This window comes from Miniopterus schreibersii (genome assembly GCF_964146895.1).
Source record: "Miniopterus schreibersii genome assembly, chromosome: 4".
Classification (NCBI taxonomy): Eukaryota; Metazoa; Chordata; class Mammalia; order Chiroptera; family Miniopteridae; genus Miniopterus; species Miniopterus schreibersii.
This window is the reverse complement of record NC_138105.1, coordinates 82,044,050-82,070,659: the sequence shown is the minus strand read 5'-3', so window position 1 is coordinate 82,070,659 and position 26,610 is coordinate 82,044,050. Positions and strand designations below refer to the sequence as shown.

General features: G+C 53.2%; 2 protein-coding genes across 3 annotated transcripts in view; both read left to right on the top strand.

Annotated features, from left to right (window-relative positions):
* The window catches only part of CAMK2A (calcium/calmodulin dependent protein kinase II alpha), a 60,658-nt gene extending 37,599 nt beyond the window's left edge, over positions 1 to 23,059 (top strand). Inside the window, exons 13-19 of one of the 2 annotated variants that reach the window (XM_081136171.1) lie at positions 206 to 246; positions 4,950 to 4,982; positions 5,961 to 6,009; positions 12,773 to 12,848; positions 15,439 to 15,533; positions 19,347 to 19,575; positions 19,812 to 23,059. In XM_081136171.1, the coding sequence (XP_080992297.1) occupies positions 206 to 246; positions 4,950 to 4,982; positions 5,961 to 6,009; positions 12,773 to 12,848; positions 15,439 to 15,533; positions 19,347 to 19,575; positions 19,812 to 19,815 (527 nt within the window). In that variant the 3' untranslated portion in view covers positions 19,816 to 23,059. The remainder of the gene's footprint in view (positions 1 to 205; positions 247 to 4,949; positions 4,983 to 5,960; positions 6,010 to 12,772; positions 12,849 to 15,438; positions 15,534 to 19,346; positions 19,576 to 19,811) is intronic. The other variant, XM_081136172.1, reaches the window with a different exon arrangement.
* The window catches only part of CD74 (CD74 molecule), a 196,615-nt gene that overhangs the window by 143,073 nt on the left and 26,932 nt on the right, over positions 1 to 26,610 (top strand). The window lies entirely within an intron of this gene.

Here is a 26,610-nt window from a genome sequence, read left to right as displayed (position 1 = left end):
AGATCACCGAGAACTGTGGGAGCCCAGGCCCACGTGGGGGGCCACTGGCAGTGCGGGCCAGAGGAGGGCGGAGAGGAGGAGGCCTCCCCAGATTGCTGAGCCGGCTCCCTGCCCCGCGGCTGCCTGTGGATGCTGCTCTTCCTGGCCCTGTGGGCCCTGGTGCCCTGCCTGGTGTTGGTAACCCTCTACTTTCTCTCCTCTGTAGGAGGGAAGAGTGGGGGAAACAAGAAGAATGATGGTGTGAAGGTAAGGCCCCCGGGAGCCTACAGGGCCTGCTCCGGCAGCGTGTCCGCCAAGGGGCAGAGCTTTTGGGGCTGAGGCGAGACCCAGCTCTGCTGATGGTGCTCTGGGCAGACGCAGTCACTCCTGCAGCAGGACCATCCCCAGACCCAGAGACCTGGGCTTGGTGCCCACCTCCTCACCAGGATTGGGGGTGGGAGTAGGTGGGGGAGGGGGGAGGCTTGAAAACTGGTGGGAGATGCAGATGGCTTTGGGTTGGAGGGGGCACAAGGAAAGGGGCAGGTCTGAAGGAGGTTTCTGGGGTTCTCTGGAGCTGGAGGACTGATGAGCAGGGGGTACAAAGAAAGAATAGAGCTGAGCCTGGGGGGTGACCTCATCTTTCCCGAGTGTGGGCTGGATGGAACGGGCCCCTCACCCAAAATATACCCCAGTCCAACCCACAAAGCCTATGAAGGATGGATAACCATTCCTCTCCTCTTTGAGGCTCAGAGGTACTCCCTCCCCATCAAGGCTTGCTGGTTCAGTGCTAAGCATCCCCTCCAGCCCCCAACCTAGGCCTGCCCTCTGTTCCCCCCCCCCCCATGCCCAATGCCCGAGCTACTTCCATACACCCACCCTGACCCCTCCCCCCTCCTCTCTCTTCTCCCTCTGCTCTCTGGGGCCTGGTCCCCGCTCTCTGCAGCCCCCTTCTCCCTGCCACTGGCTTGCCTTGTGGGTTCTCCTCTCTTGAGACCCTGCCTTTCTCTGGGCTCAGAGCCCTGCCTGGCCAGGGCTCCAGGGCACTAGGGCTGGGCTGTGCCCAAGACACTGGAAGGTGTGGGACGTTGTCCAGACACAGTCATCCAGGTGAGCTGGTGGCTTCGTGGCTTCATTTGTAGTGACATTTACAGTCTCAGGCCGCTGGCTTTGGTCTATCATGGTTACATGGGAGGGATCTGGGCTGGCTGTTGGAGGCCAGGGTTTGGGCCTCCCCTCTGCTTTCAGCCCTCTGCAGGTTTGAGCTTTCCTGTAGGTACAATGGGTGGGGTGGGAGGAGTATGGACTCCATGATTTCCAGGACTTCAGTTTCAAAAACACACAAGCAAAAAAACAAACAAAAAAAGCAATCAAACCTTATCTAATCTTTCTCCCTTCTCATCTTGGGTGCTTGAGGATATCTAAGTATTTGATTATCAGCCAAAGTCAGTGGTTTTCAAACTGAAGTCCTTGGAGCCCAAAGGTTCTGGGACAGCACCTCTGGCAGCAGATGGGGTGGGGAGGGATTACAAGGGGGGGGGGGTTCTGGGCATCCCATGCGCATTTCAACCAGAAAGGCTCCATGTAGCAGCCAGCACCGTGGTTGAGAGAGCCTGGGCGGGCTTAGCAGCCGCAGACCTTGGCTGGTTATTTGAATCCCCTGAGCCTGCGTTTCCTCATTCAAGCAATGGGGGTAAAGGGGATGCTACCTCGCAGGCTGCTTGTGAGAATGAGCCAAGGCCATGTGTGTGTGGGACTTAGCGCGGTGCAGGGCGTGCAATGCATGCTCACGAGGTGCTGGTCAGTGGTCTATATATTGGACTTCCAGGTTAAGATTTGTTTTGGAAACAAAGTTTGCTCAAGAAAATATTTGGTAATCCACAGATCTAAAGCTGACCCACTTTCTAAAGTTAACATGCACACCTCCCGAATCCTGTCATGGGAGTCAGAATTGAGTTTTGGTTCACCTCTTGTTTTGAGTTACTCAGGAGTCATTCCCCCAACCCACTCATTTGAAGGGGTAATGGGGAGATGTGTGATGTGGGGATGGCCCAGTTGGGAGCAGCCAGAGCTCTCTCTGGCCCTTGTTGGTAAACACTGGGGTGCTGGGTTCCCTGGGGAAAATTGGGGCAGAGGCCAGAGCAGCTGGTGTGCCCAGGTCAGTGGAGGAGGAGGGGGCAGAGGGAGGGTTGTCCCCGTCTGCTTGGCTTGTGGTGTGGCCCTGGCAAAGGCTAACTCAGAGCCACTGGTGTGAGGTCAAGGCCTCTCTCAGACAGGGTCTGGGGACAAAGCTCTGGTCTGGCTCTTTTCCAAGCAAGGCCAGGAGTCAGAGACTATCCCAGGGCAAGGACATGACATGGTGGGGCTCTAGCTAATCCCTGCAGGGCTTTCCTGTGGGTGCAGCTGAAGAAAGTGTCTCTCCTTCCAGCAGCTAAGACAGACCCTGAATGACTTCTCAGGGTGGCCTGGGTATGGATGAACAGAAGCTCAGAGGCTATTCCTGCCCTGACCGTCCCTCTGTAGCACAGCCCCCTTCCCTTCCTTGGGGTAGCAAAGGGGGAAGGCCAGCTGGAAGAAGTCACCCAGGGGCCTTGCCCGGGATTCAAAGCACCCTGTCTGCAATGTCACTCTGGGGGTCCAGTCCTATTTTCCCCGTGAGTAAAACTGAATCTAGTCAAGAAGTAAAGGGTTTGAGTCTAGGCCCACCGTCCCCTCCCTTGGGGACCTGAGTCATCACTTCTGTCATCTGTGCAAGGGGAGAATGGGGCTTGCAGGGCCTGGTGGAGTCATCGCGGAGTCATCGAGTGCTTTTTTAAATGACACATGTTCAGCCAAAGTGGGGAAATACAGATTCTTCCTACAACATCGTTCCAGAGACTAACGACCGATTCCATCTAGGGCTTTACTGAAGAAGTGGGGGTTGGTCCTACCTCTGGAGGACAGCTGGTCAATTGGAGTTAGAGATATGACACAATACTGTACTTTATGGGCTTTAATGGCTTTTCAAGGCTAATTTTGACCATACTTCATTTCTACCATCCTTGCTAACCTTAGAACCATGCTTTTTCCAGGTGGTTCTAAGAAATGTGACTCTACTTTTGGTGAAAGCCCCTTGTAAATTATACTCGAACTTGCCAGTCAGTGAGGGTTATGATTAATATCATCATCATTTGTGACTCAGGGAAATTGAGTCTTTCTGTCACCAAGAAGTGATGCCCTCTCCCAGTCACCCTGAGGCCTCTACTGCTATGAGGAGGGGCCGACTGCTCCCACCCCTCAACTCCACTCACTGCCCCTGTTGGTGTCCCATGCGTGCCATTGTGACTTCTCTCCCCCATGTCCCATCCTGTCACTGTACGTCCGAATCCGACGCAGTCTCTGCTCTATGTTCCCTCCTCGTGTCCTGCCTGGAACCTCCTGGCCCCCCGGGCCACTCCTCAGGTTTCTGCTGACAGCCCAGCTGCGAGGGCTTGTCCTTTCCCACTGTGCCTGGTTTGGCTCCATCCAGGAGTGAGGCTGACTCTAGACGGAGAGGGGAAGAGAGGAGAGAAGAGGCAGGACTGTCTGCAGACTGCTGGCTTTGGAAGCCACGCTGTCCTGCCCAGCTGCAGCATTTACACTAGAAATGCCCCGTGAGCCACCCCTGCCATGTCTGAGGAGGCCCTGGATGGAAAGCACAAGATCTCAGGCTCCTGGCACTCAGGGGCTCCTGGGCTTTGGAGTAAGAAAGCCCAGAATTAGACTTGAGGGCCCTCAGAGAAGATTGTGCCTCTCCCTGGCAGGCCTACCCCAAGGGCATCTCAAGTCCCTCATCTGTCCCCATCCACCCAGCAGAGCAAGGAGAGCAGCCTTCTGGCCTCAGATGTAAATGGTCTGGGAAGAATAAGCCTTTGAAGAACAGCCAGACTGTGGGTGCCTGAGGCCTGGACAGAGGAGAGAGCGGCACTCAGGGTTTCCGGCCTCTGCTCTGCTAGCAGCCTGAGAGACTGAGAGACCTCGAGCAGATCACTGCCCATCTCTGGGCCCCAGTTTCTCATCTGTTCAATTCAAGTGTCAGTCTTGACCTGCAACCCTCTATGAATGTGAGTCTTTTAGACTCTTGGCTTAGGCCTGAGAGAAGGAAAAGATAATCTACCCTTGTCCTCTCTCTCTCCTTCCCTTAGTTCCACGGCCAGTAATACAGGGAAAGCTACAAACTCCCCCAAAGCTAGAACAGGCTGAATGGCAGGGCCCAGAGTCTCAAATTCTGGGCACCGCTGTGTGTCTGGCTGTGCCTTGCTTTCTCTCTCAGCATAAAGGAGCTGGCTAGGTCAGTCACTGGGAAGCTGGGGACACAAGCAGAATTTCAAAGGCCACGTAGAGGACTGGTTCCCAAGGCTGGCCCTACTCTGGAATCTCCTGGAGATATTGTTTCAAGTAGAGACCCCCAGGTCCCACCCCAGAGTGAGTTACCAAACTCCTTGAAGGGGCTTGATTACGTGTGTTTTTGACAAGTTTCCCAAGTGACTATGCCACTTGGAGTCCTTTCAGCAGAGATGCACGGGGAGTCTTGGAGGAGAGGCTGGACCTCATCCCCAGAGCTGAGCACCCTTTTACCCTTCAAGAGCTTTGCATTCTGGAGGCCTTAGGCTACTGGCATCTGACACCCAGGGTTGACTTCCCCCGTCAGAGCTTGGTGCAGAGGGAGCCCTGGTCCAAGGGAGGCTCGACCTGGAACTTGGCGACTGGGCTGTGAGAGCCAGGCAGCTGTGCACAAGGCCCCAGAACTTCAGGCTGAGAAGACCGGTCCCACCAGGTCAGCTGGTGCTGGTGGCCCTGACTCCTTGCCCACATGCCCTGTAGGCAAGGGACCACAGAGGATGACCCCGAGGCCCATCCTCCTTCCAAACTTCCCCTGTCATTCGTTTTCTCTGCTCCCTGCCGTTTTCACGCTGTGTCTTTTCCTGTCCCATCTCTTCTCCTTGTTTTTCCAGAAAAGAAAGTCCAGTTCCAGCGTTCAGTTAATGGTGAGTGTCTGCCGTCTCTCAAACGCCGGTAAATGCTGGGCCTCGACCCCTCGCTCCTGCCTCCCTCCTGCAGGCTGCACTGGGAACCCGGGGCGGGGAGAGGGTGCTCAGGGCGTGCTTGGTACGTGTGCCTCGTGTGACAATATGTGTGTTGCGTGTGCGTGTTGTTGGCGTGTTTCTGTTGACACCTCCAACTCCATGGCCCAGACCAGCAGCCTGACAGTAGACCTGAGAACTCGGTCGGGTGTGAAGGTTGATTTGACCCCACCCCACATCCAGCCCTTGGCTTCTCGCTTCTCCCCGCCCTCTGCTCTGGAACTCATCTCAGGGCTTGGCTTATGCCAGTTGTGGCGAGGGGTGGAGGGGCTTGGTTTGGCCAAAGTAGTGGGTGCCGTAGAGGCCCTTCTTGAGCAAGGCTAACACAGGGCCCGCCGGTGGCAGGGGAGCCACCAGTTCCTGCCTCTGTCTAAACGTTCCAGTGGTGGCATGGTGGCCCACGCCCCTCTTCTTCTAATTCCATCGCTGTCTCCCTCAATTGTGTGGTTTTTCCCCCCTGAAAAGCCCAGCTCTCTCACACTGGGCCTCCCTCTCTCTCTCTCTCTTCCTCTCCTGCCAATGTGTGTATTCCTTCCCCACTCTGTGGCCACCATGTGCCTCTCTGCCCCTCTGCACCCCCTCTTTGACCCCTCAAGCAGAAAGGGCGCAGGTACCCCTCCCAGCCCTTCCAGCAAGGCCAGGGTTCTCCTTGCATCCATCCATCCCTCCACCCACGCCCTCACCGCCAGCCTCCTGCTTAGCTAGGCCCTTCCCCTCCTTAGGCTCGGGAGTCTGACAGGGCTTTCAGGGGAGCATCCGGATGGCAGAGCCAGTGAGACTTACAGAAACTGGGCGACAGTGTCAGGCAGTGGGGCACCCCCACTGGCCGCATTCCTCCTGCTGGCCAGGCCAGCCTCACCGCCTCCCTGTTCTCTCTGGCAGGAATCTTCAGAGAGCACCAACACCACCATTGAGGACGAAGACACCAAAGGTAGGGGGGGCCTTGCCTTTGGCGTCTGGGCCCCCAGGCCGCCTCAGGCCCCCTTCCCTGACAGCCCCTGGCTGGAGAGGGCCCCAGTGCCAACCTTGTGTCCTGCTGCTCTGCACAGAACCTCACTTTGGTTCCTTCCAGACTGAGTACACTGTTCCTGCCATGGGATACACCAGTGGTACATAGCTGGACTTTTCTCATTGTAGGGGTTATGCATTTACTTTACTATGTGTTAGAAAAAAACTAATTTAACATCTTCATGTCGTAAATGTATCACAGTGGTACGCGTTTTCCTTTTGAAGTAAGCGGTTTTGCATTTTTTTAAGGGTGCTGATTTTGAAAACATGAAGTCATAATCGTTAGGGAAGAGACAGCAAAAATACAGAAAGTTCAGTTGTATGGGAAGCATGGGAAACCCTGCCTGGGAGCAGCCAGGAATGCAGGAGCGACTGCGGCGTCACTAACAGGAAGCCCTCAGATGGACGAAGGAGGGAACAGCCAGATAATTGTGATCGGATAGTAAGAGAGGAAATAATCAGGACAGTAACAGGAACATTGGCTGCCTTTTATGGGACGCTCGCTGTGGGCTAGACTGGAAGTGCTTCACATTGACCTGAGCTTCATAACAAGCTGATGGGGTAGGTGCTGTCATTAACCCCATTCTACAGCCCTGGAAGCAGAGGAGTTGAGTCCATTGTCCCACGTCCCACAGCTGGTAAGGGTGGAGTCAGGATTTGAACCCAGGCAGTGTGGCTCCAGGGCCTGGCTCGTAACCACCACTCTGGAGGCCTTGGTGTGTGGAAAGTGTGCATGGAGCTTAGAGGAGGGAGGAGGGAGTGTTGTCATCTGCTCAAGTGACACTAAACCCTTGGATGAGTTGGTGGCATTCTGTGTTCTGTCATCCCCCTGGGACAGGGAGACCAGAGAGTGCAAGGGATCTCACATGTGGGCATGTGTCAGAGATGCCTGGGAGTCTCTGAAACCTAGAAAAACACTGTTGACCTGGAGAGAACACTGCTATACCAGTTTAGACATTTTCCAGTGGTTTAGATAATTCACCTCTAGAAGAATACAATGATGGGGAAAAGAGCGTTTTAATATGTAATAAATATTTCTGCACAATTGTAAGCCAGGCTTCAAGGCACTTTTGATACAATAAATGCCATGACTACCTCTAGACTCTGCCAGGATGCCCTGGGAGATTAGCCCCACCCTGTCTATGGCCCTCTCTGGTCAGTCCCAGCTGGCGGAAAGGTGGGAGAGGGTCACTAATGCCATAGCCTGGCACTAGAGCAGAGCAATTTTCTATGTAGGCACTAGTGCCAACCTTTAAAAATGCTTGTCTTAAAGAAGAATTCTATGTTAGGGTCATGTCAGCAATCTAAGTCCCTCAAGTATGATTCTCTAACGACATCCTGGCCCTGCCCCAGTGGATTTCCATTCTGTAGTTTTGTGTTGGGCTGAGACATGGCGTTTCTATGACGGTCTCCGTATTTGAGGCTTGCTGTCCTGATGGTAAGATTGGAATTTTGAGAAGACTAACTATGGCCCCATAATCTTGGTCTCAGAGCAGACAGGGACCATGTCGGCTAGCTAGCTCTGTGCTTCTCCACTGGGGTCCATTTGCTGGTTGGCCTTGGGCAACTTACTCAACCTCTCTGAGCCTTGGTTTCCTTAACAATAAAAAGGTGATGATAATAGTTTCAACCTCAGAGGACTGCTATAAAGATGAAGTGAGGGCTGCATATAAAGTGCTTAGACAGTGTTTGGCACATGGTAATTGTTTAATAAATCTTAATTTTTTTTTTTTTTTTAATGAGAGCTTGTGGTTAACAGGAAGCCACATGCCATTTTTGGAACATCAATTTTACCGAAAGATTATTTTAAGGCAAATATTTATATATTAAACAGACAGAAATATTTGGAAGAGAATGTAAGTTTCGTATGCACTATTAATATAAAATATGAGCTGCCAAAAACATTTTCCACCTGGGGTAATGGTTCTGGGCTGCATCCCTGAGGCCCCACATTTACAATCATAATTTTCTGTTTTAGAAGGAACAGAATGGGAAAATTTGTAAAGTCTTGAAATTTATTTGGTTCATTTAGGCCCCCCCTTTTTTCTTTATTTTAAAAATTTTTTAAATTATTTTTACTGATTTAGGGAGGAAGGGAAAGAGAGAGAGAAAAAAACATCAATGTGAGAGAGATAGATTGGGTGGTTGCCTCCCGCACACACCCTGCCGAGGATCCAACCTGTGACCTTCTGGTGCACAGGATGAAGCTCCAACCAACTGAGCCACACTGGCCAGGGCTAAACCCCTTTTACAGGACGAAATCAGAGGCTCAGGGTGGAGGAAGGGCACATTGGGTTATTAATGGCAGAACTAGAACCCATTCCCTGCCTCAGTTTCCCCACATGTAGAAGGCCATGTCTGATGGAAGAGACACTGGCTCAGCCAGGAGCTTTTCCCATATTTGGCAGGAAAGAGGAAACCTTCCAGAGAACCGTTTTCTGGTGTTGATTTGTTAAGACTTCTTCCTAAGTGAGAATAGCAGCTGGTGGGGTGGATTCTGACCTAACATTAAAGTTAATTAGAAATGTCATCCTCCAGGGAACATTTTCCCCTGAGCAAGGAAAGGGACATTAATATTTCAGAGCACCTCAGACTTCATGCACACGCCTCTCACCCTCCAAATTTCACCGGGCTCTGCCTGGCTTTCTCCCCACTCCCCTACCTCCTCCTGGTCAGCTCCACGAATAATTAATTTCCTCTGCAACCCGAAGAGCTGCCTCAGAACCTCGGCAGAGACATTCTGGGGAATATCAGCCAGGAATGCTGATCCCATCTCAGCCTCGGCATGCTGTGTGACCTTGAGAGGGTGCCTTAACCTCTCTGGGGCTTCAGCTTTCCCATCTGTAGGGGAGCACTCCTGCACTGCCTGAGTGAATACCTGGAAGCTGCTGAATGAACCCCTCACATAGCAATGGGATAGCTGAGGGCATGAGAGGGGCCCAGAACCAGAGTGAATTTCTCCATATTTAAGGAGTGGAGATCTTTTGTTCCAGAGAATGAAGCTAGAGAAATTCCTGCCCACTAGGCTTTGACTGTTGGCATAATCGGTGTCCTGAGTGGCTAGAGGCAAAGCCAAGTTAGGCACTGTCTTGGGCTGCATTAATAGAGGTATAGTGTCCAGAATGGGAGGGGATAGAGAGTGCTACTCCAGACCTGATACTGTGTAATATCCAAGCCACACCTGGGATTGTGTGCTTACACTCATGAGGCCTTTGAAGAGTAGACGGCCCACTTGAGTCAGATCCTGCAAACCACATCCTGGAGGCCTTCAGCCCTGAGGAGAGAAGACTGGTGGGGGGAAGAGCGTAAGTCCAGGGGAGCAGGCACTCAGTGCAGGGCCCCAGAAGGCAGAAAGGGACCAGAACTATAGCTAGGGGCTTCCAGAGCAACAGATTTCAACTCGGAAGAAGGAGGCAGGCACCAATGGTGAGAGCTGTCCAACAGTGCAGTGGGCTGCCCAGTAGGCTGCAAGCCCCCAAATGCCAACCGCGATGGAACTGTCACATATTAGGCTGCTGGGAAGGAGACTATCCTCAGGAGGAACTTCCAGTTTAGAGACTTGCATGTGATAATAACCACAGCTCTCATTTGTGGAGTGCCTGATGCTGCTCTAAGTGCTTGACATATTGCATCATTAATTACATAAAGAAGCTGATAAAAGGCTTAGACAGTAGCTGGCTCTTAGTATCAGCTGTTTCTTTTGGTATATTCTGAATTTACATAATCCTCAGATCCACCCTATAAGGTAAGTGCTATTAGTAGCTCCACTATACATATGGGGAAACTGAGGCATGGGGAAATCCCTTGCCCAGGGTCCCGCAGAGATAGGATCCAAATCCAGGGAGTCTGCTCTGGAACCCATGCCTTTGACCACTTTGCTAGCCTCTCTGAGTTGGCATGAGAAGCAGCCCACAGGAGATGGGGCATGAAGCACAGGCTCACGGAATGTCAAGCTGGAAGTGTTCTTACAGTCCAAACATAGGCAGCAAGGGAGGTGGCACAGGTCCCATGACTGCCATGAGCACATGGACTCGCTCTGGGTCATCACCTTGATCCCACGTGGGAGAGGCTGGAACGTGGTGTCTCTTGGCAGGGGTGGGTTTCTTCCATCCTCAGTCTCCAGCTTCCATGAAGGAGGGCAGAGTTGACCAGGAGGCTGGGCTCTTGGGCTCCCAGGCAAAGAGGCCACCAGGAGACTTGGTCAATTCCAGGAAACAGGGCAAAAACAGCAGCCCTAGACCCTGGTTTGGTGCCATCCACTCATTCATTCATTCCTGCCACCTCTGCCCCAGCCCAGGCAAGGCCCCAGAGTGACCTGGCAGAGCTCATGGTCTAAGATGGACTCATTCCCAGCCCTGGTGATTCTTAGCGGAGCCAAGAGAAAAATAATTTGTCGTTCACAGTGGTTAACTGACATTGAAGATGATAATTGCTGTGTCTGCTTAGCGCCCACCATGTGCCAGGAGCTGTTCTGGGCAGGGGCCCCTGCCCCGAGAGGCATGTGCTGCGGGGGAGAGTGGGATGGGCTTTGGAACTGCAAATGCTGGGCAGCTGGTCCACCGGTACAGACTATCTGACTTCTCTCACTTCCAATTTGCTTGTCTTTGATGTGGAAGTGATAGCCACATGAGGTTGTGCTGTGAGCCTTCAAGATTCTGCAGGCTGAGCACACAGCACAATGCCTGGGGCACTCATTTATTTAATAACGAGTTCCCAAGAGGGCAGGCCTGTTCTAGGCTCCTGGAATCCAGCTGCCAAGGGCAGCCATGGCCCAGCCTCCATGGAACTAGTATTTGAGTTGGGGAATAGAAGCAGACAGGCCCAATGTGTCAGGGAATGTGTTGGGGTGCCGGGGTTCTGTGGAAAAGGTCCTGAGCTGGGAGCCAAACTGCACCCTGTCTGTTCTGTGTCCTTGGGCAAGTCACAACCCTATACCTGGCCTCCGTTTCCCCAACAGTTTGATTAGGAGGCTGAGTCCCTGGTCTCCAGGGGTTCTCCCAGCCTGGCTGTTCTGTGACTCCGTGTCCTTTGGGTCTGAGGTGAGCTCCTGGTATGAGATGAGGTGGGGTGTCATGGGCAGTGATGAGGGAAAGGGCAGGGACAGGGCCTCAGCCAGGCATGATTTCTCTCCCACATTCCCAGACTGGGAAATGGGCTACGAGTCCATCTACCTAGCCTGAGGCTGCTCCAATGGGCTGAAGGGATTAGGAGCTGAGCTTGAGCCTGGGGGAGGAGGGGAGGAGGGTGTGCCTTCAGGAACCCATGTGAAGCTTCTGGTAGGACTGTCCTTCCAGGAGCCAGGACACCTGACTTCGAATTCCTTCGTTACTGAGGCTTAGCCTCCTCAGGTGTCAGCCGGGGGAAACTGGCCCCGCGCAGCTCCCAGGGTGTCTATGAGGAGCACATGTGGCAACCCTCAGGATGCAGGAGATGGCACTTACACCGTGTACCTACTGTGTGCCAGGCTTTAGTCTGATTGCTTCATGCTCACTTCACCCCACCTTCACGCCAACCCCAGGAGGGGAGCACGGTCATCTCATCGGACAAACCAGGAACAGCCTTGTGGCCCACAGTTGCACGCCTTGTAAGGGCCTGGGTTGGAAGTTATTTATTGATTGATTTAATTTTTTAAAAGAGGACAGCTTACAATGAAAGGTCCTTCTACCTATAATTGCCTCAGAGATTTTTTTTCTTTATTGACCTTTAGAGAGAGAGGAAGGGAGAGGGAGAGGGACAGAAGCATCGATGTGAGAGTGAAACATCGATGGGCTGCCTCCCTCACACCCCCAACGGGGCATCGAGACCGAAACCCGGGCATGTGCCCTGACCGGGAATGAAACCGGTAACCTTTGGGTGCACGCAAAGACACTCAACCAACTGAGCCACACCGGCCAGGGCCTGGGTTGGAATGTAGATGAAGCCTGTCTGGTACTGAAGCCTGGGTTCTTTCCATGATACTTTTGGCTTTGAATGAATGAGAGGTAATGTTGTCCCCATTTTACTGATGGGAAAACTGGGGCTCAGACATCACACATATAATAAGAAAAGTGACATCTAACGCTCTACCAGAAAGACAGCAGCTGTTTGTGTTATTTCTGTGGTGGCTGGGAAGGCCAGGTCTCAGCAACTGGGATTCATTATGCCTAGAAAGTTCTGGAAAGCTCAGTGCCTGATTTCTATAGGCACCCAAGTGGAACAAAAAGCTCCCCCAGACTAAAGGGATGAATAAGCCCTGGGACTTTCCTTAGTGGCCCCAGTTTGGGCCATGGGGGAGCCCCTGGTTTATGGCTGCTAGTGACAACTGCCACAGTTGTTGTTTTGATTCAGGGGGTAAAGCAAGGTGATAGAGAAGTGTATTTTGGAGTCAAAACAGGCCCAAGATCAGAATGCCCACCATGGCTGCTTTTTGGAGGCAAAGGCTGCCAGCTAAGACACTGGCTCTGTCCTTTGTAGCTGAGGGTACTTTCATACCTTTTAACTTTTCTGGGCCTCAGTTTCTTCTTCTGTGAAATGGGAGTAATGATGTCTACTTGTCATGGCTACTGTGAGGATAAATGAGACAATGTATATGAGGCCCTCAGGTCCCGGTCCAGGGTCTGGCACATGATGAGGACTCAGGAAATGGTAGTTGGCGCTTCATTACTGTCACAATTGCTACTATTTCTGTGTCCCCTCCTGCCTTACAGTGCGGAAACAGGAAATTATAAAAGTGACAGAGCAGCTGATTGAAGCCATAAGCAATGGAGATTTTGAGTCCTACACGTGAGTCGGCTGGGCCCATCCTGCATGTCCTGCCTGGATTGTTGTTCGGGGGGCTGATGACTAATTTGGGGGTCCGCATCTCTGACCCTCAGTCACTCACTCTGCATGTGCTGTGAATCAGAATGAACTCGTGGTTCTGTTTCGCTTTCAGATTTTATGCTTTTATTAAGCTTCCTGTTGAAAATGCTTCTCTATACCTTAGCCCTGCTCCTCCTGCTCCTCCTATCTCGTTCCCCAGGAGAAACTCCTACAAGGCTCTTTTGCTTCCCCGAGGAAAGAGGGGGTGCTCTCCACCACAGCGTGGGCCTCTTTGGGAGTTGAGCTGGGGGGAGGGGAGGGAGGCAGGTCCCTCCTTAGTCTTGACGTGTGGGCCTGGGTCTCACCCTGGCCTTTCTCAGACCTCTGACCTCAGCTGGACAGGAGTGGGCAGGCATCCATAGGGTGTGTACCTCCAGTGAGCAAGGGTGAGCAAAAGAGCCTCAAAATGGAACCTTAAATCCTCTGGGGTATAAGACTGTGTGCACAAAAATAACATAAAAGGAAACAGGTGGTGTAAGATGTTCTCTGCACACCTGGGCCAGCCCTTGGAGGGGCCGCTGTGTGCAAAGGCTGAGCTGGGGCGCCCCCTGGTGGTCACACTCTTCCTGGTCTGGCCGCCTTCAGCTGGCTCCAGGCGGAGCAAGGATTCGGGGCCGAGGCCTCAATCTCTTGGCCAGGGCTTACAAAGTCGGGCCTGGAGACCCCACATATGTTTTTCAGTGGACAAAACCTGCTAACTAAGGCAGAATGACCCTTGCCTGTTGGGTTCAGGTGAGATGGGAACAACCAGGCTGGGGTTTGCTCCTGGGGCAGCCTGTTTTTGGTTTCCACTGTGCCCAGGAGCTGAAGTGTGTCTCCCAAAGGCCTACAGGCCACTGTGAGAAGGTTTCTGCAGCGATGGGTGGCAAAGCCCCAGTAATCTACTGGTTATCTCTGGAGGAACAGGACTTTGGAAGGCTCAGGTGTGAGACTGGGGCTATATGTACGTGTGTGTGTGCACTTGTCCATGCATGCACATTTGTGATTGTGTGCACAGGGGTGTGCAGAGGTGCGTGTGCACTGGGTATCACATGAAAGCATGGAAATGTGCTGTTAAATAGGTTTTGCAGCCAGCCCTAGAAAGAGTTAAGGCAGCCATGGGAGAGCCAGGGAAGGAGGGAAAGAGAGGTGGCTCCTGTGGACCCCAGGACTCCCAGTGCCATTTCTGGAGACTGTTCCCATCTCTGTAATGTCCCTCTGTGATGTCCCTTCCTCTGGCATCTGTAGTTTACTCTAGGTCTGACCCTCTGCCATGACCTCTGGGGCCAGTGGTACCCTGAGTCTGGCCCCGTGTAACCCTGGATAAGCCCCTTCATATCATGAGCCTTGGTTTCTCTACGTGTACAATGAAGTTGGAGTAGATGGTCTCCTTCAGAAGAAGGGATGCCCAGAGACCTCCTGGAGAGGGGCTTCTGTAATGGTGCTCAGAACTCTGACCTCCAGCCTTGGAGGATTCTGCTGTTGGAAGGGTCCTGAGCATCCCATGTGGTCTGAGCACAGCCCCAGCCCCTGGTTAATCCTCCTGGAGAAATTGAAGTCCAAGTAGAAAAGCTGGTTGCCTGGGGTCACACTGACAGGACAGTCTGGGAGGCACAGGGACAGAATGCCCTGTACTCACCATGGTGTCCAGCTCAGAATATGTTGAGCCTGATGCCCTCCTCCACGTGTCTCCAGTTCCTCCCCAGATTGGGGTCTTTTCTTTTCCAGGGGTACTTTCTGTCTGTGGCTTCATTGTCATTGTCACAGGAGTCCATGTTGTGCCACAGAGACCTGGGAGTGGGGAAGACAGTTTTTCCCTTCCCCAACCCAGCTGTCAGGGTCTCCGGAAGACTGAGACCTGGAAAGGAGCACTGCCCTGAAAATAGACAGCTGAGGGCCTCCCCTGCCGCTCCACGCCCTGCCCCTTCCTCCCAGGCATTGCTTTGTGGGTGCTGTTTTCCTCACCTCGCAGAAGAGGGAACAGGCTCACAGTGAGGGGGGCTGCTACCCATGGGGCATCTTTGTTTAAAGTAGCAAAACATACCCTCTCTAGGGATAGACCTTCTTGGTGAGCAGAAGTCATTTTAATGTGAAGGGAAAGGTCCCCTTCCCAAGAAGACAAATCAGGACACCCCCCCCCCCCCCCCCCCCCCCGGGCTCTGCTGCCCTGGGCAGGAGTGGGAGGATGGGATGCAATTTGGAGAGTAGCCTCCAGGCTGACCTGTGTAGGGCGCACTCTGCATGCCATTCATTGTGCTCTTGCTTGGAGAAGTTAAGCCACCTGCTGGGCAAATGGGAGAGCCAGGGCCTGACCCAAAGCCTCCAGGTTCTGAATGGCACCAGCCAGTCAGTGATGCCCCACACTGCACAGTCCCCAAGCCCCTTCCCCATCCATCAGCTTCATTGATCTTGTGAGGTGGGTGCAATTACTCCAATTTTACAGGCTCATCTTCCTTGGGTCCAGGCCCCCGAATGAGAGGGTGGCTCTGAGAGGCCACCCCAGCCCCTCTTTCCTCTGACTTCCTCCCCCCAGGAAGATGTGTGACCCCGGGATGACAGCCTTCGAACCCGAGGCCCTGGGGAACCTGGTCGAGGGCCTGGACTTCCATCGATTCTATTTTGAAAACCGTGAGCAATTCCTTCTGTCTGGGGTGCCTGTTGTCTGCTCTCGTTCGGTGTCCTGCTGGATGGCACAGCAGGGTGACAGGCACAGCCTGTGGGGCGGCTCAGGAGCCAGCTAAGAGGAAGATCCTGTGTGGACAGGGGTTGGTACCATCTTCGTTCCCCCTCCTAACCCTGGCCCATCTGACGGCCAGATGCCCCTCCTGTGGCTGAGGGTGGGGGCCTGGGATTAAAGCCTGGCAAGCCCTCCCAGCCCTCTCCTGCCTGTGACTCTCCCCAGGAAGGGTCTGGGGAGGGCTTATTCCCATTTTACAGATAAGGAAGCCTTCCCACAAGGGCACACACCCAAGTTACAGTCATCTTGACACCTGGGACCACCCCAGCTGCCCAACTGGTCACAAGCTGGCTCGTGGGTTGTTATGCAAGTGCTCCCTCTGGGTGGGCAATCTGGGGAGGAGGAAAGGCCCCGAGCTCACACTGCTGTGCCCTGCCTGTTTGTCCAGGTCTCTGTCCGCATGTCTGTCCTTTCCAGGCTTCTCCTCTGCAGGAGAGACCAGGCAGCTTTGCAACCAGGGGCTGTTGGGGGCTGAGGCTGGGCCTGACCTCGGATGCTTTCTGCCTGTGTCCATGTCTCACCTTGGCCAGGGGTCAGACGGGAATGAACCAAAGCACGTGCAGGTTAGGATCGTGCAGCTCAGGACTCGGAGGAAGGCCTTGAGAGGTGACATATCCAGGGCCTTCCAAAGGGAAGGCATGTACCACTGAGGCTTCAGCAGATGATTTCCAGTGCACGTGAGCACTGTTTAAAACCACATTGGTTCTCACAGTGAGGAAGTTGGTCCCTTTAAAATTCTCTTTCAATGCGCCTGGCTCCATCGAGGGGAAAGGCTCAGTTGGGTGCTAGTCTGTCTTGAACATCTCTTAACACTTTCCAATTTCCCTCTTCATCAAAGAGAGCGGTCTCAGGCTCAGATGTCTTGCAGGCAGGAGTGTGGAGCTAGGATTACGTAACTTCATTTCATTTTTGCTGGACTGATTAAAATTGTGTTCTGTGATACTGCTAGTTCACTAATGCTCGTGCTAGAAATTTTTAAAATAAATTTATATCAATTAAAGTGAATTGATATAAGGAAATACTTTAATGGAATATACAAGTGGCACTTGTAGGTTAAAATAAAGGTGGTATTTAAGTGACTGAAGTAGGATCTAGTCCGACTCTTCATCACACAGAAGGGGAAACTGAGGCCCAGAGAGGGGAAGTGACTTGTCTGAAGGAACCCAGAAAGTTGATGGCAGACCCCAGCCCTGACTCACTGCCGCTCCCTTCCCTTCCATGGGCTGTCCCTCTCATCCGCACCTCAGCAGCCATCAGCTGGGCACTCCTGCCTGCGCCCAATCTGACTGAATGTTATAGGGTACAGGGGCTTAAGAGGACCCCCAAAGCTCTGAAGAAGGAAGTTGCATTTTTTTTCTTGATCAACCAAACTCTGATTCTCCAAGGCTAGCAATGGGAATGGAATTCTCATGTGAAGAGAGGTAGCTGGACCCCCAATGGTCCCCATCACCCTGGAGCTCCCTGGCTGATCACCACGACCATCTCTCTACTGCTCTGTCCTCTGGGGGTGCTCGGTCCCTGGTGTGTACTCCACAGTCTTCACAGAGTAGAGCAGAGACTAGGCTGGGCTGACTCTGAGGGCTCAGGGATGGCAAAAGCATAAAGAACACAGAGAGAAGCCCGTGCTGGCCCTTGGTGTGGGTCCAGGCAGTCCTCCCCGTCATAGCGGCAGCCCCCTGAGCTCTCGGCTTGACCACCTGGTGATGTCAAAGGACCCACGAGAGCAAGGCCCAGAGTATCTGCCTGCTCCTGGCCGTTCTAGAATTGTCCCTTCTAGAATTGTTCTAGATTGCTCTAATTCAGTCCCACATAGAGACTGATTTCTTTTAGGTTCTACTGCATTTCTTTCAGAAACGGACCCAGCTTAGAACAAGTCAGATTGCTTCTCTGGACCTCAGTTTCCAGATCTGCTAAATGGATGCATTGAACTAGACTGTCTTGAATGCCTTCGGCTCTGGATGCTGTTGAGGATGCTTACGGAGGCTTCCTTGCATTTTGGAGGAGAGCCACTGGGTGACCTTGGACCTCTGAGGTCACTCCTAAGCCTACAACACAAAAAGCTGTACATTCTCTCTGCAAGCCCAGAAAAGTAAAAGTCCGTTAATCTATGTATCTAAAACTCAGTGATTTTGAGTCCTTTATCCAAAGCCTGGGTAGAGTGTGATTATAATGTTAGGGATGGATACTATTGGAGGCTTTCTGGGGGGGAAAAAAAAGACATTTTACTTTATAAAGATTTTGTATTGATTTTTTTAAAAAATTTTTTTAGAGAGAGAGAGAGAAAGAAAGAGAGAGGGAGAGAGAGAAACATCCATGTGAGAACAAAACACCAATCGGCTGCCTTCTGCATGCCCCCAACTGGGGATTAAACCCACAACCTGGGCATGTGCTCTAACCGGTGACCTTTTGGTGCACATCTAACCAGTGACCTTTCGGTGCACAAGATGACACCCAACCAACTGAGCCACACTGGCCAGGCAAAAAAAGACATTTTAGATTTTTCAGGTAATCAGTGACTCAAAACCTGGCTGGGCATCAGAATCAGATAGTGTGGGGAAAGGGATGGGAGCTTCTTAATACTACAGATTCTTGAACTGGAGTCTCCAAGGGTAGACATGTGCTCTCTGTGGAGTTTGGACTTACATTTGGGCTACACTAAGGAAAAGCATAAGGGTCACTCTGGAGCCCAAGATGCCCGTGACCACTGTCCAGCCCCTCACTCGGTCATCATCTGTCTGTTTTGTTTTCTATCTTGCTGAAAAAAGTAAGAGTTCCTAGAATCAAAATAGGCAATAATAACAATAATAGTGGTGGCTAATATTTCCCATAGAGAAAGAAGTGTCAGATACTTTTGTCAGTTCTATCATGATTTTAAGAATTATGCATTTCTCCCTAACTCTGGAAAGCTCCATGACCTCACCCCATGACCATAAATACCATCCTTACAATTCCAAAATTCTAAGATTCTACAATCTTAATATTCCCCAAGTTTCCATAATTCTACATGTTGAGAACACAGGCCATATCTGGACTGCACATATGTTTTATGTGGCCTACATGATGTTTTAAATTTGGATTAGGTGCTGATAAAAATAAGACATTTCTGCATAAAAACCCAGATTTCTAGATGCTCTTGAAAAGTCAGAAAGTATGGTAACATGGGTCCCAGTTACTCACATAGCAACCAGCAGGGAAGCTATGTACACGGCGCCCTCTGTAGATGGGACGTGGCGAGTTCCTCACCACAGTCTCCACCACTCCCTATCATGTCCTTGACCCAGAGGCAAATGGTCAGTTGCCATTTAGCAACCTATACCCAGCTCAGCTCCTCGTTTATGTATTTGCTTGACCTCTGTAGGGATCTGGGTTTGAGACTCTGATCTAAACTGATACAATTCTATAACCCTCTTAGTTCTATTTTTCTGTGTGTCTGAGATGCTGTGATTCTAAAATTCCATTTCCCTGTGCTCGAAGACTTCAAAGGGTCTGAAATCCGTTGTATCTAAGCTGGGATATGACCTAGTCATCTAGGAGTTCTGCCTGGCTCCCAGGTGGCTGAGCCCTGTCACACAGCCTGCTCTTCTGGAAATGAGGCAGGCGGAGGGGCCTCCCCTGGGGATGCTGCTGGGATTGGGGGGTGAAGGAAGGGAGGCAGGAGGCCCCTCAGTTGCATCTGCTCTGCTCGCTCCCATCCCCGCCTGCAGTGTGGTCCCGGAACAGCAAGCCTGTGCACACCACCATTTTGAACCCCCACATCCACCTGATGGGCGACGAGTCGGCCTGCATCGCCTACATTCGTATCACACAGTACCTGGACGCTGGTGGCATCCCCCGCACGGCCCAGTCGGAGGAGACCCGCGTCTGGCACCGCCGGGACGGCAAATGGCAGATCGTCCACTTCCACAGATCTGGGGCGCCCTCTGTCCTGCCCCAGTAAGAGCCCCTCCTTCCTGCCTCTGTCATTAGGACACTCTAAAGGGAGGCCAGGGGGTGGGGGCGGGAGGACCACAGGAGGAGACTAGGCCTGTAGGTCCCAGGAGAAGAGCCGGGCAGGTCCCTTAGGCGGCAGCTACCTCCATCTAAGGAGGTGGGCCAGGGTGGTTGCTGGGAGAAAGTGGGGCGCCCTCAGATGCACTCGTATTACCCGCTGCACATATCGTGTCTTGCAGTTGAAGGACCAGGCTGGAGCACTGGACTGCAGAGAGCCACTCATCGTCCGTGGAATGTCACTGCTGGTTCTCCCACCTTGGATTTTGCTGGAATTCCCTCAATCACGTCACCCCACTACCACCACCATCACCCTCACCTTCATACCTGCATCGAGAAACCTACCCACAAAAGCCATCTCGTCTTCCGAGCAAATGGCCACATCTCCCTGCCTCCCACCTGTCATTCTCAGTCTCTGTCCCCAGCCAGGGCGGAGCTGCCTCAGGCCTAGGTGCCCCGGGTGCTGGCCCTGAGGACCCCCCACCTGGCTGTCATTGGCCTAACTTGCCTTGGCTGCAAAACGCCCAGCTGTGTGTTCACCCAGGGGCTGGGAAGGAGAGACAGAGTCAGGAGATCCCTGATCTCCCCTCTTCCAGGATCCCCCCGGGAAAGGCAGATGAACCCCCAAGTCCCTGAGCCCACATCCCCTGTGGGAGACAGGGAGAGAGGGGTAGGTGCCAGGAGCCTCCTGCCTCAGATGGCCCCCCTCACTCTTCTGCCATCCTGCCCTGCCCTCCTGCCCCCGCCTGGCACTTCTCCCTCAGTGTGGGGAGCGCGATCCTCTCAGGGTGCCCCCACTCTCCTTCCTTCTCTGATGTTTACCTCCGACACTAACTGCCCATTCCACCCCTCCAGCAGGCCCGGGGAACTCCAGCTTCATCGTATCTGAGGGAGAAAACCCGATTGCTTTTTGGGGCAAAAGAAAGCAACGCCTAGGTTATCACTTCTATGGACCGCATGCCTTTTATAGCCAACCCCTGTGTGTTTCGTAAATGGATTTCACGTTAATGGATGTTTATGTAATAACTAGACCTCTCAATTATTGTGAGGAGGGTTGGGTTGGGAAGGAAATGGGAAGAGGGCAGAGGGGTAGGTTTTTGTTTTTTTTTCTGTTCTAAGTCCTTTATTTATTTATTTTTTCATGTCACCTCTGAGATGGACTTTGTCACCAGTGGTTACCCAGGGCCCGGGTAGACAGCCCCAGTGGGAAGGACCTCACTGATATTTTGGTCCCGAGGTTCTTTTCAGGACCGAATCAGATTTTAGTGCTGAGAAGAAACAATAAATCAGGGCAGAGAGAGTGGGGGAGGTTTTCAGGATGGAAATATCTGGACTTTTCTTTGCTTGCCTCCTAAATCAGGGCTCTCACTACCACGCTTCCCAAGATTTCATCCCGCCTCCTGTGTGCCACCCCCAGCGTCCCCGCCCCTCCCTGGGGTGGGCTCATGAGCATGTGTCTTCATCGCCGCCCCTCGGTGTCTGCTGGTCCAGGCAGAGCACCGGAGTGTCTACTCTTCAAGCCTCGTCCTGCAGCCGTGGGTTCGCACCGCGCCCGCCTTTTCTCTTTCTTTCTCTTGCCCTCTTCCCTGGGATTGACTCTGATGTGGAATGCCTTGGCATGTCCACTAGGACCTACTGTCTGCACTGTTTCCTTTGCATGACTTTATATGCAGTAAGTATGTTGAAAAAAACAGAAAAGAAGAAAAATCACTCAGCAAAACCAATCTACGTGTTTTGGACAAAAATAATAGAGGTTGTATTATCAGTGTCCGACTCGGAAATATGTTGCTGCCTCTCTGTGCTTTTGGCCTCTGTGTGGCCGTGTTTTGCCAGCATGAGATATTGTCCCCTCTGGAGGATTTTAGGGGAGGAAGAGCCACATCCCCAAGGCTTTAGAGGAGGCACTGATCCCCCCAAACCTCTGGGGAGTCCTGGGTGGTGGGTGGAGCAGGACGGATGGGATGTTTGATGGAGACCTTTCTGAATTTTCCCTGATCGAGGGCTGTCTGCTGGGCTCTTCTCTCAATTGCTGCTGCCTGGGGGACAGGTGAGGCAGGCAGGTTGGGGCTACAGGCCAGGAAAGAGGCTGCCCAGGCCTCCTGGTCTCCAAACTGGTTGATCACTGGCCTCTATCCTTGGCAGAGACCCTGCTGCCGAGGCCCAGGGGTGGGCACTTGGCCTGCCCCAGGCCCAGAGGGCTTCCTAGTAAGGCCCAGTGATCCCAGCCTCCCAGCAGCAAAGCTGCCTCCCTGTGAGCTGCCAGCTCCCAGTCATCCCCAAGCCAATGGTGCGGCCTTCACCAGGGGATGCTGCAACTACCAAGGCCAAGTCTGGTCCCTTCTTCAGCCTTGGTTTCCCCATCAGTTAAAGGGTTTAAATAGTCCTGCTCAGCCTGTGTTGCAGGGCTGATGAGAGAATCCAATGGGGTGGTAGAACTGACAGGGTTAGTCACTGGCTGGATTCCTGTTCCGTTCTGAGCCTGGCCAGTCCCCTCCCTCGCCTGCCCCCATTCTCCTCTTTGGTGCCTGTCAACTGCTTATCAGCAGTGGACTGTGGGGCAAGAGCCACGGTTTGGCGGTTATTAGGATTCCATTCCCAGCCCTGACCAGACTTGCTGTGTGACCCTGGGCAAGTCCTTTCCCTGCTCCGGTCCTCATTTTCCCACTAGAGGAAACCGAGCTGGAGGACCCCAACGTCCTGCCTTTCATTTGCTGACACACTTCCTGTCCACTGTGTCCCTCTCTAACTACCAGGGAAGTGGAAGCAGGTCCCTACCCCAGGCTGAGATGGCCCCACTGGGAAGGCCACGCCTGTGGGTGGGCAGCCAGCTGGTGTGGACCGCAGGGCACCAGAGTAATCCTGAGGCAGCAGGCGGGGGAGACAGCAGACAAAGTAGCCCAGAGCTCGCCCTCCCCCCAACCCCCCGGACAATCAACTCTGTGCTCCTTCCAAACATCCTGTAGATGCAAAAAATCCAGACCTAAGACCAGGCCTAATTTCCAGCATGCAAACACGTTTACAGGAAAGTGTTCTCCCCGGTTCCTGCCCACCATGGCACTAACCCTGACCGTGGCCTCCTGTCTCCCTTCAAGGGAAGACCCTCTGGGGGGATGTGTTTGGCAGACTCCCCGTGCTGGTTTCTTTGTTACTATTTGTTTGGGGTTTTGTTTCAGTTCTTTCTTTTTTTCTTTTCTGTTTTAAAAAATATGTGGCTGTGAACTTGAATGACCACTGCTCAAACTTTCTGCTATTGGGGGGAGGGGGGAAAGGAGGGGCGTCTGTTTTATTCTTGGTGTTTTCAGTGCAATAAATAGCTACAAACTTCTGTGCACGCTGTCTCCCTGTCTGGGTCAGGCGCACACTGGGAGGTTATTTGTTTCCTGTTCTAGATCTCTTTAGTTGCAAAATAAAAACCCAGGTCTTCATTCTGACTGGACCAACTTTGTCACATGCTCAAGGCTGAGCCAGTCACTGTGAGATTATGGCTGGACCACATGCCCCAACCTTAGAGCCAGGGATGGGGCTCTCAGACACATGGGGGGCCCTTAACAAAGCAAAGGGGTTGTCACAAACTGCCAATAGCTAAGTCTCCCTCAGGGGCCTGGGGCAAGGGTCTTCTCCAGGCGTCAGTTCCTTGTACAATGAGGAGGTTGTTCCACAAGAAGCTCCCCCCAACCCCTTCTTTACCCTCAGCCCAACTTCACAGACAAGCTCTCAGGCCTCAGAGCCCCTGGAGACTGGTTTGAAGGAGCAAAGGTCTTTTTACCCACAAACGACCTGTGGACTGAGTGCATGGGGCAGGGGCCTTGGGGCTGGAGAGAGGGATGGCGCGAGAGGCTCTACTGGCCATCAGAGGCTACCTTAGAGGCCAGTTTGGTTCTCTAAGCCCAAGTTGCTCAGGCTGAGCCAGGGGGTAATGCAGAGGCTTTGGCTCCCCTCAGACCACGACAGGGTGACCAACCATCTAGTTTGCTGGCACAGGACTTTCAGTGCTAAGTCTAGGATAGTCCTGGACAAACCAGGACTATGTTGGTTGCCCTAAGTCATGTCCCCTAAGAGGCCTGGATTCCACAGGGCCAAGGGAATGTGCCTTTTGGAGCCCACAGTCCCCTCTAGACCACGCTCCTAGTGTTCTGGGCCTCCAGAATTTTTGTACCAGCCACTTTCTGAATCTACCCTCACTGCTGTTAATTGGGGTGGCCAGGGGGCATGTCATAGGGTGTGTGCCCCTAACACACAGGTGAGGACCTTAGCAGTGAGAGCAGAGGCCAAGGCTGATTGCACAGGGACCTGGGGGCTTCCATTTGCACTCTAGCCCTGGAGCCTGCAAATCTTAGTGCCAGACCACCCAGCTCTTCTTTCATGAGCCCAGATCTCCTGCCTGGGCAGGAGGAAGGGCTTGAGGCCTGGGTGCCACTGCAGACACTTGCCAGCAGGTGGAAGCACAAGAGCAAGTTACAGGATGTCTTGGGCCCTTCAGGGCTACGGTGCTCTGGGCACACCCAGTTGACCTCAAGAGGTATCCTTTACCTCTCAAACAGTACCAACTCCACTTAAAACACCACTGTTAGCTAATGGATCATGACCTTCTATAGCTCACAGACCTTTCACCACACCTCTTGTCCCACTTACAACAGCCCTATTCTGAAGATGAAGACAATGGGAGGCAAAGAGGCTTCTTGCAACACAGAGCCAGGGCTCCAGGGCAGACCTCCAAGGTCTCCCATGCCTTGGTCTGCGTTTCCTGTCTCTGGACCGGGAGCAAATAGTGACTGATTCTTAGGAAGCCCTCTGTCCCTTCCAGCTATTGCCTCGTGTCTCAGTTGTCTACACCACAGTCTCCACTTCCTCACTGCCCATTTACACCAAAAACCACTGTAGAGGATGGGCTACCCCTCATTCTCGTGCTCAGCTCAACACTTCCATACCCTCAGGACACAGCTCTGGTATCTTCTTGGGAAGTCTTCTCCTCTCTCCAAACAGACACCGGGTTCGGTCCTTCTATGGGCTTCCACAACTCCTCTACCACCCACCTCACGTAGCCCTCCGGGTTGAAGTCACTTAGCAAGCATCTGCAAACCTGTGCACTCCTTGAAGTCGTGACGGCATCTTGTCCATGCTTGGGCCACATGCCGTAGGTGTCATCACTCTTGCACGGAGTAGACCCCTGGCAGATACCTGTTGCTGGAACGAAGGAGAACTGGGTGCTGTGGGGGCTTGAGCACTGAACCCACCTCTGCAATAACATCGGCGCTCCCTGCCTCCTTTATGTGTGATCTCACCCCTCTACTGGGCACGGCTTTTCTCTTCATTCCGTGAACAAGGAGCCTGTGGTGCAGACAATGAAGGACCAGCCCAAGATGGCCCAGGGTGTGAGGGAGCAAAGTGAGACTGAATCTTAGCCACTCTGAGTTCCGGGCTGCAGCTGGCTGGGTGCCTGTCCCAGGGATCCCCGACACCCCCCCAGTGAGCAAGAGCCATGCAGAGAACCAGAACTCAGGGCAGGTGGGGATGGGGGCTGGACCTGGAGGTGCAAAGTGTGTGGGAGCCAGAGAGGGAGTAGGAGGTGCATGGCGGTAGCTGGGGGTTTGGGGAGGCTTCGTGCAGGTGCTGGACAGGTTGACATGTGGGGAGGCTTAAAGTGAAGGCAAAGGCTGAGGGGTCAGGGAAAAGGGGCTGGGGAGGGGGCTCAGGAGGACCAGAAATGCCCCCCATCTACTGTGCTGAGGTCATGCTTTCCAGAGAGTGGTGGGTCCCCAGCAATGGAGACCGCCTTCCCCAGGCTGGGGCCATAGTAAATCTTTTAGGAAACATCTCCCAGCAGGTGCCGGGAGTATTTGCACAGGGCAAGGCCGGCAGGTCCAGTCCTGTGGGAATGGCCCCCTCTCCTTGTCCTTCCTCCCGGAAGAGCCCCACCCTCCCTCTCCACCTGGGCCTGCCAAGGTCTCAGAGGTCACCTACCTCTGGGCTGCCTGCCCCCCCCCATCCTTTCCTGGGCCCTGGGCCACAGCTGGGGGTGGACAAAGCTATCTAGAGGTAGACGATTCCTTCCCCTTAAGAAAAAGGGGAGAATTATCATCAACCTCCCTCCCTCTACTGTGTGACCTTGGGTGAGTTACTTTCTCTCTCTGGATCTCAGTTTCGTCATTATTACTACACTGGGGTTGAACACGTGGTCCCCAAAAATGGGAACTGGACTGGCTGCCACAGAGTCACCCAGGGAGTTTACTAAAAATACAGATGTTTTAGGCCCTTCCCTCAGAGAGTAGGCTACATCAGGCTGGGCAGGGCTCCAGGCAGCTGTAGTTTTAGTAAGCACTCACTTTGGGAATTCTGCATGGAGCACCCCTTTCCCCAGTTCCCACAATCACACTGGAGCTGAAAGATCCAGTTATCTGCAAGCCCCACCCCAGCCTTCCAGCTTCCCCATCCCTCTCTCCTGACTCAGCTAGGTCAATATTGACCATTGGCCCCTCCCCTGCCTCTGACTCCCAAGCCACCCCAAAGCCCCACAGATGAGACCCTGACCTTGGGTCAGCAGAGTCAAGGTCAAAATAAGGCTTGGGGCCCAGAGGGTTTTATTGCTGTCCCATTACCACCCTGCACTCCCCACCTCCTCCTGGTTTGGCAGGGCATCCAGGCTCACTGGAGAAACCACAGGGCCCCTAGTCACTAACTCCATCCGGCAACAGGAGCCAATCCCTGAATCCTGCTTCAGAGAAGGGGCTCTGCTCTCCCTGCAGCTCTCCACAGCATGGTCTCTAGCTGGAGGCTGAATTGGGCAGGTAGCTCCCTTCTGCCCACAGCTCTCCCCCCAGGCATCTTTGTGGGGCACACTTTCTGTCCAACCCATTTATTTTATAGATGGGCACACTGAGGCTCGGCTTCCAAGGTACCTTGCCATGGAACCCAAAGGTGCCAGCCAGCGCTGGGCCTCCATCTTGGCCGTCTCTGGCTCCAAACACATCCCCCACCCTCCTC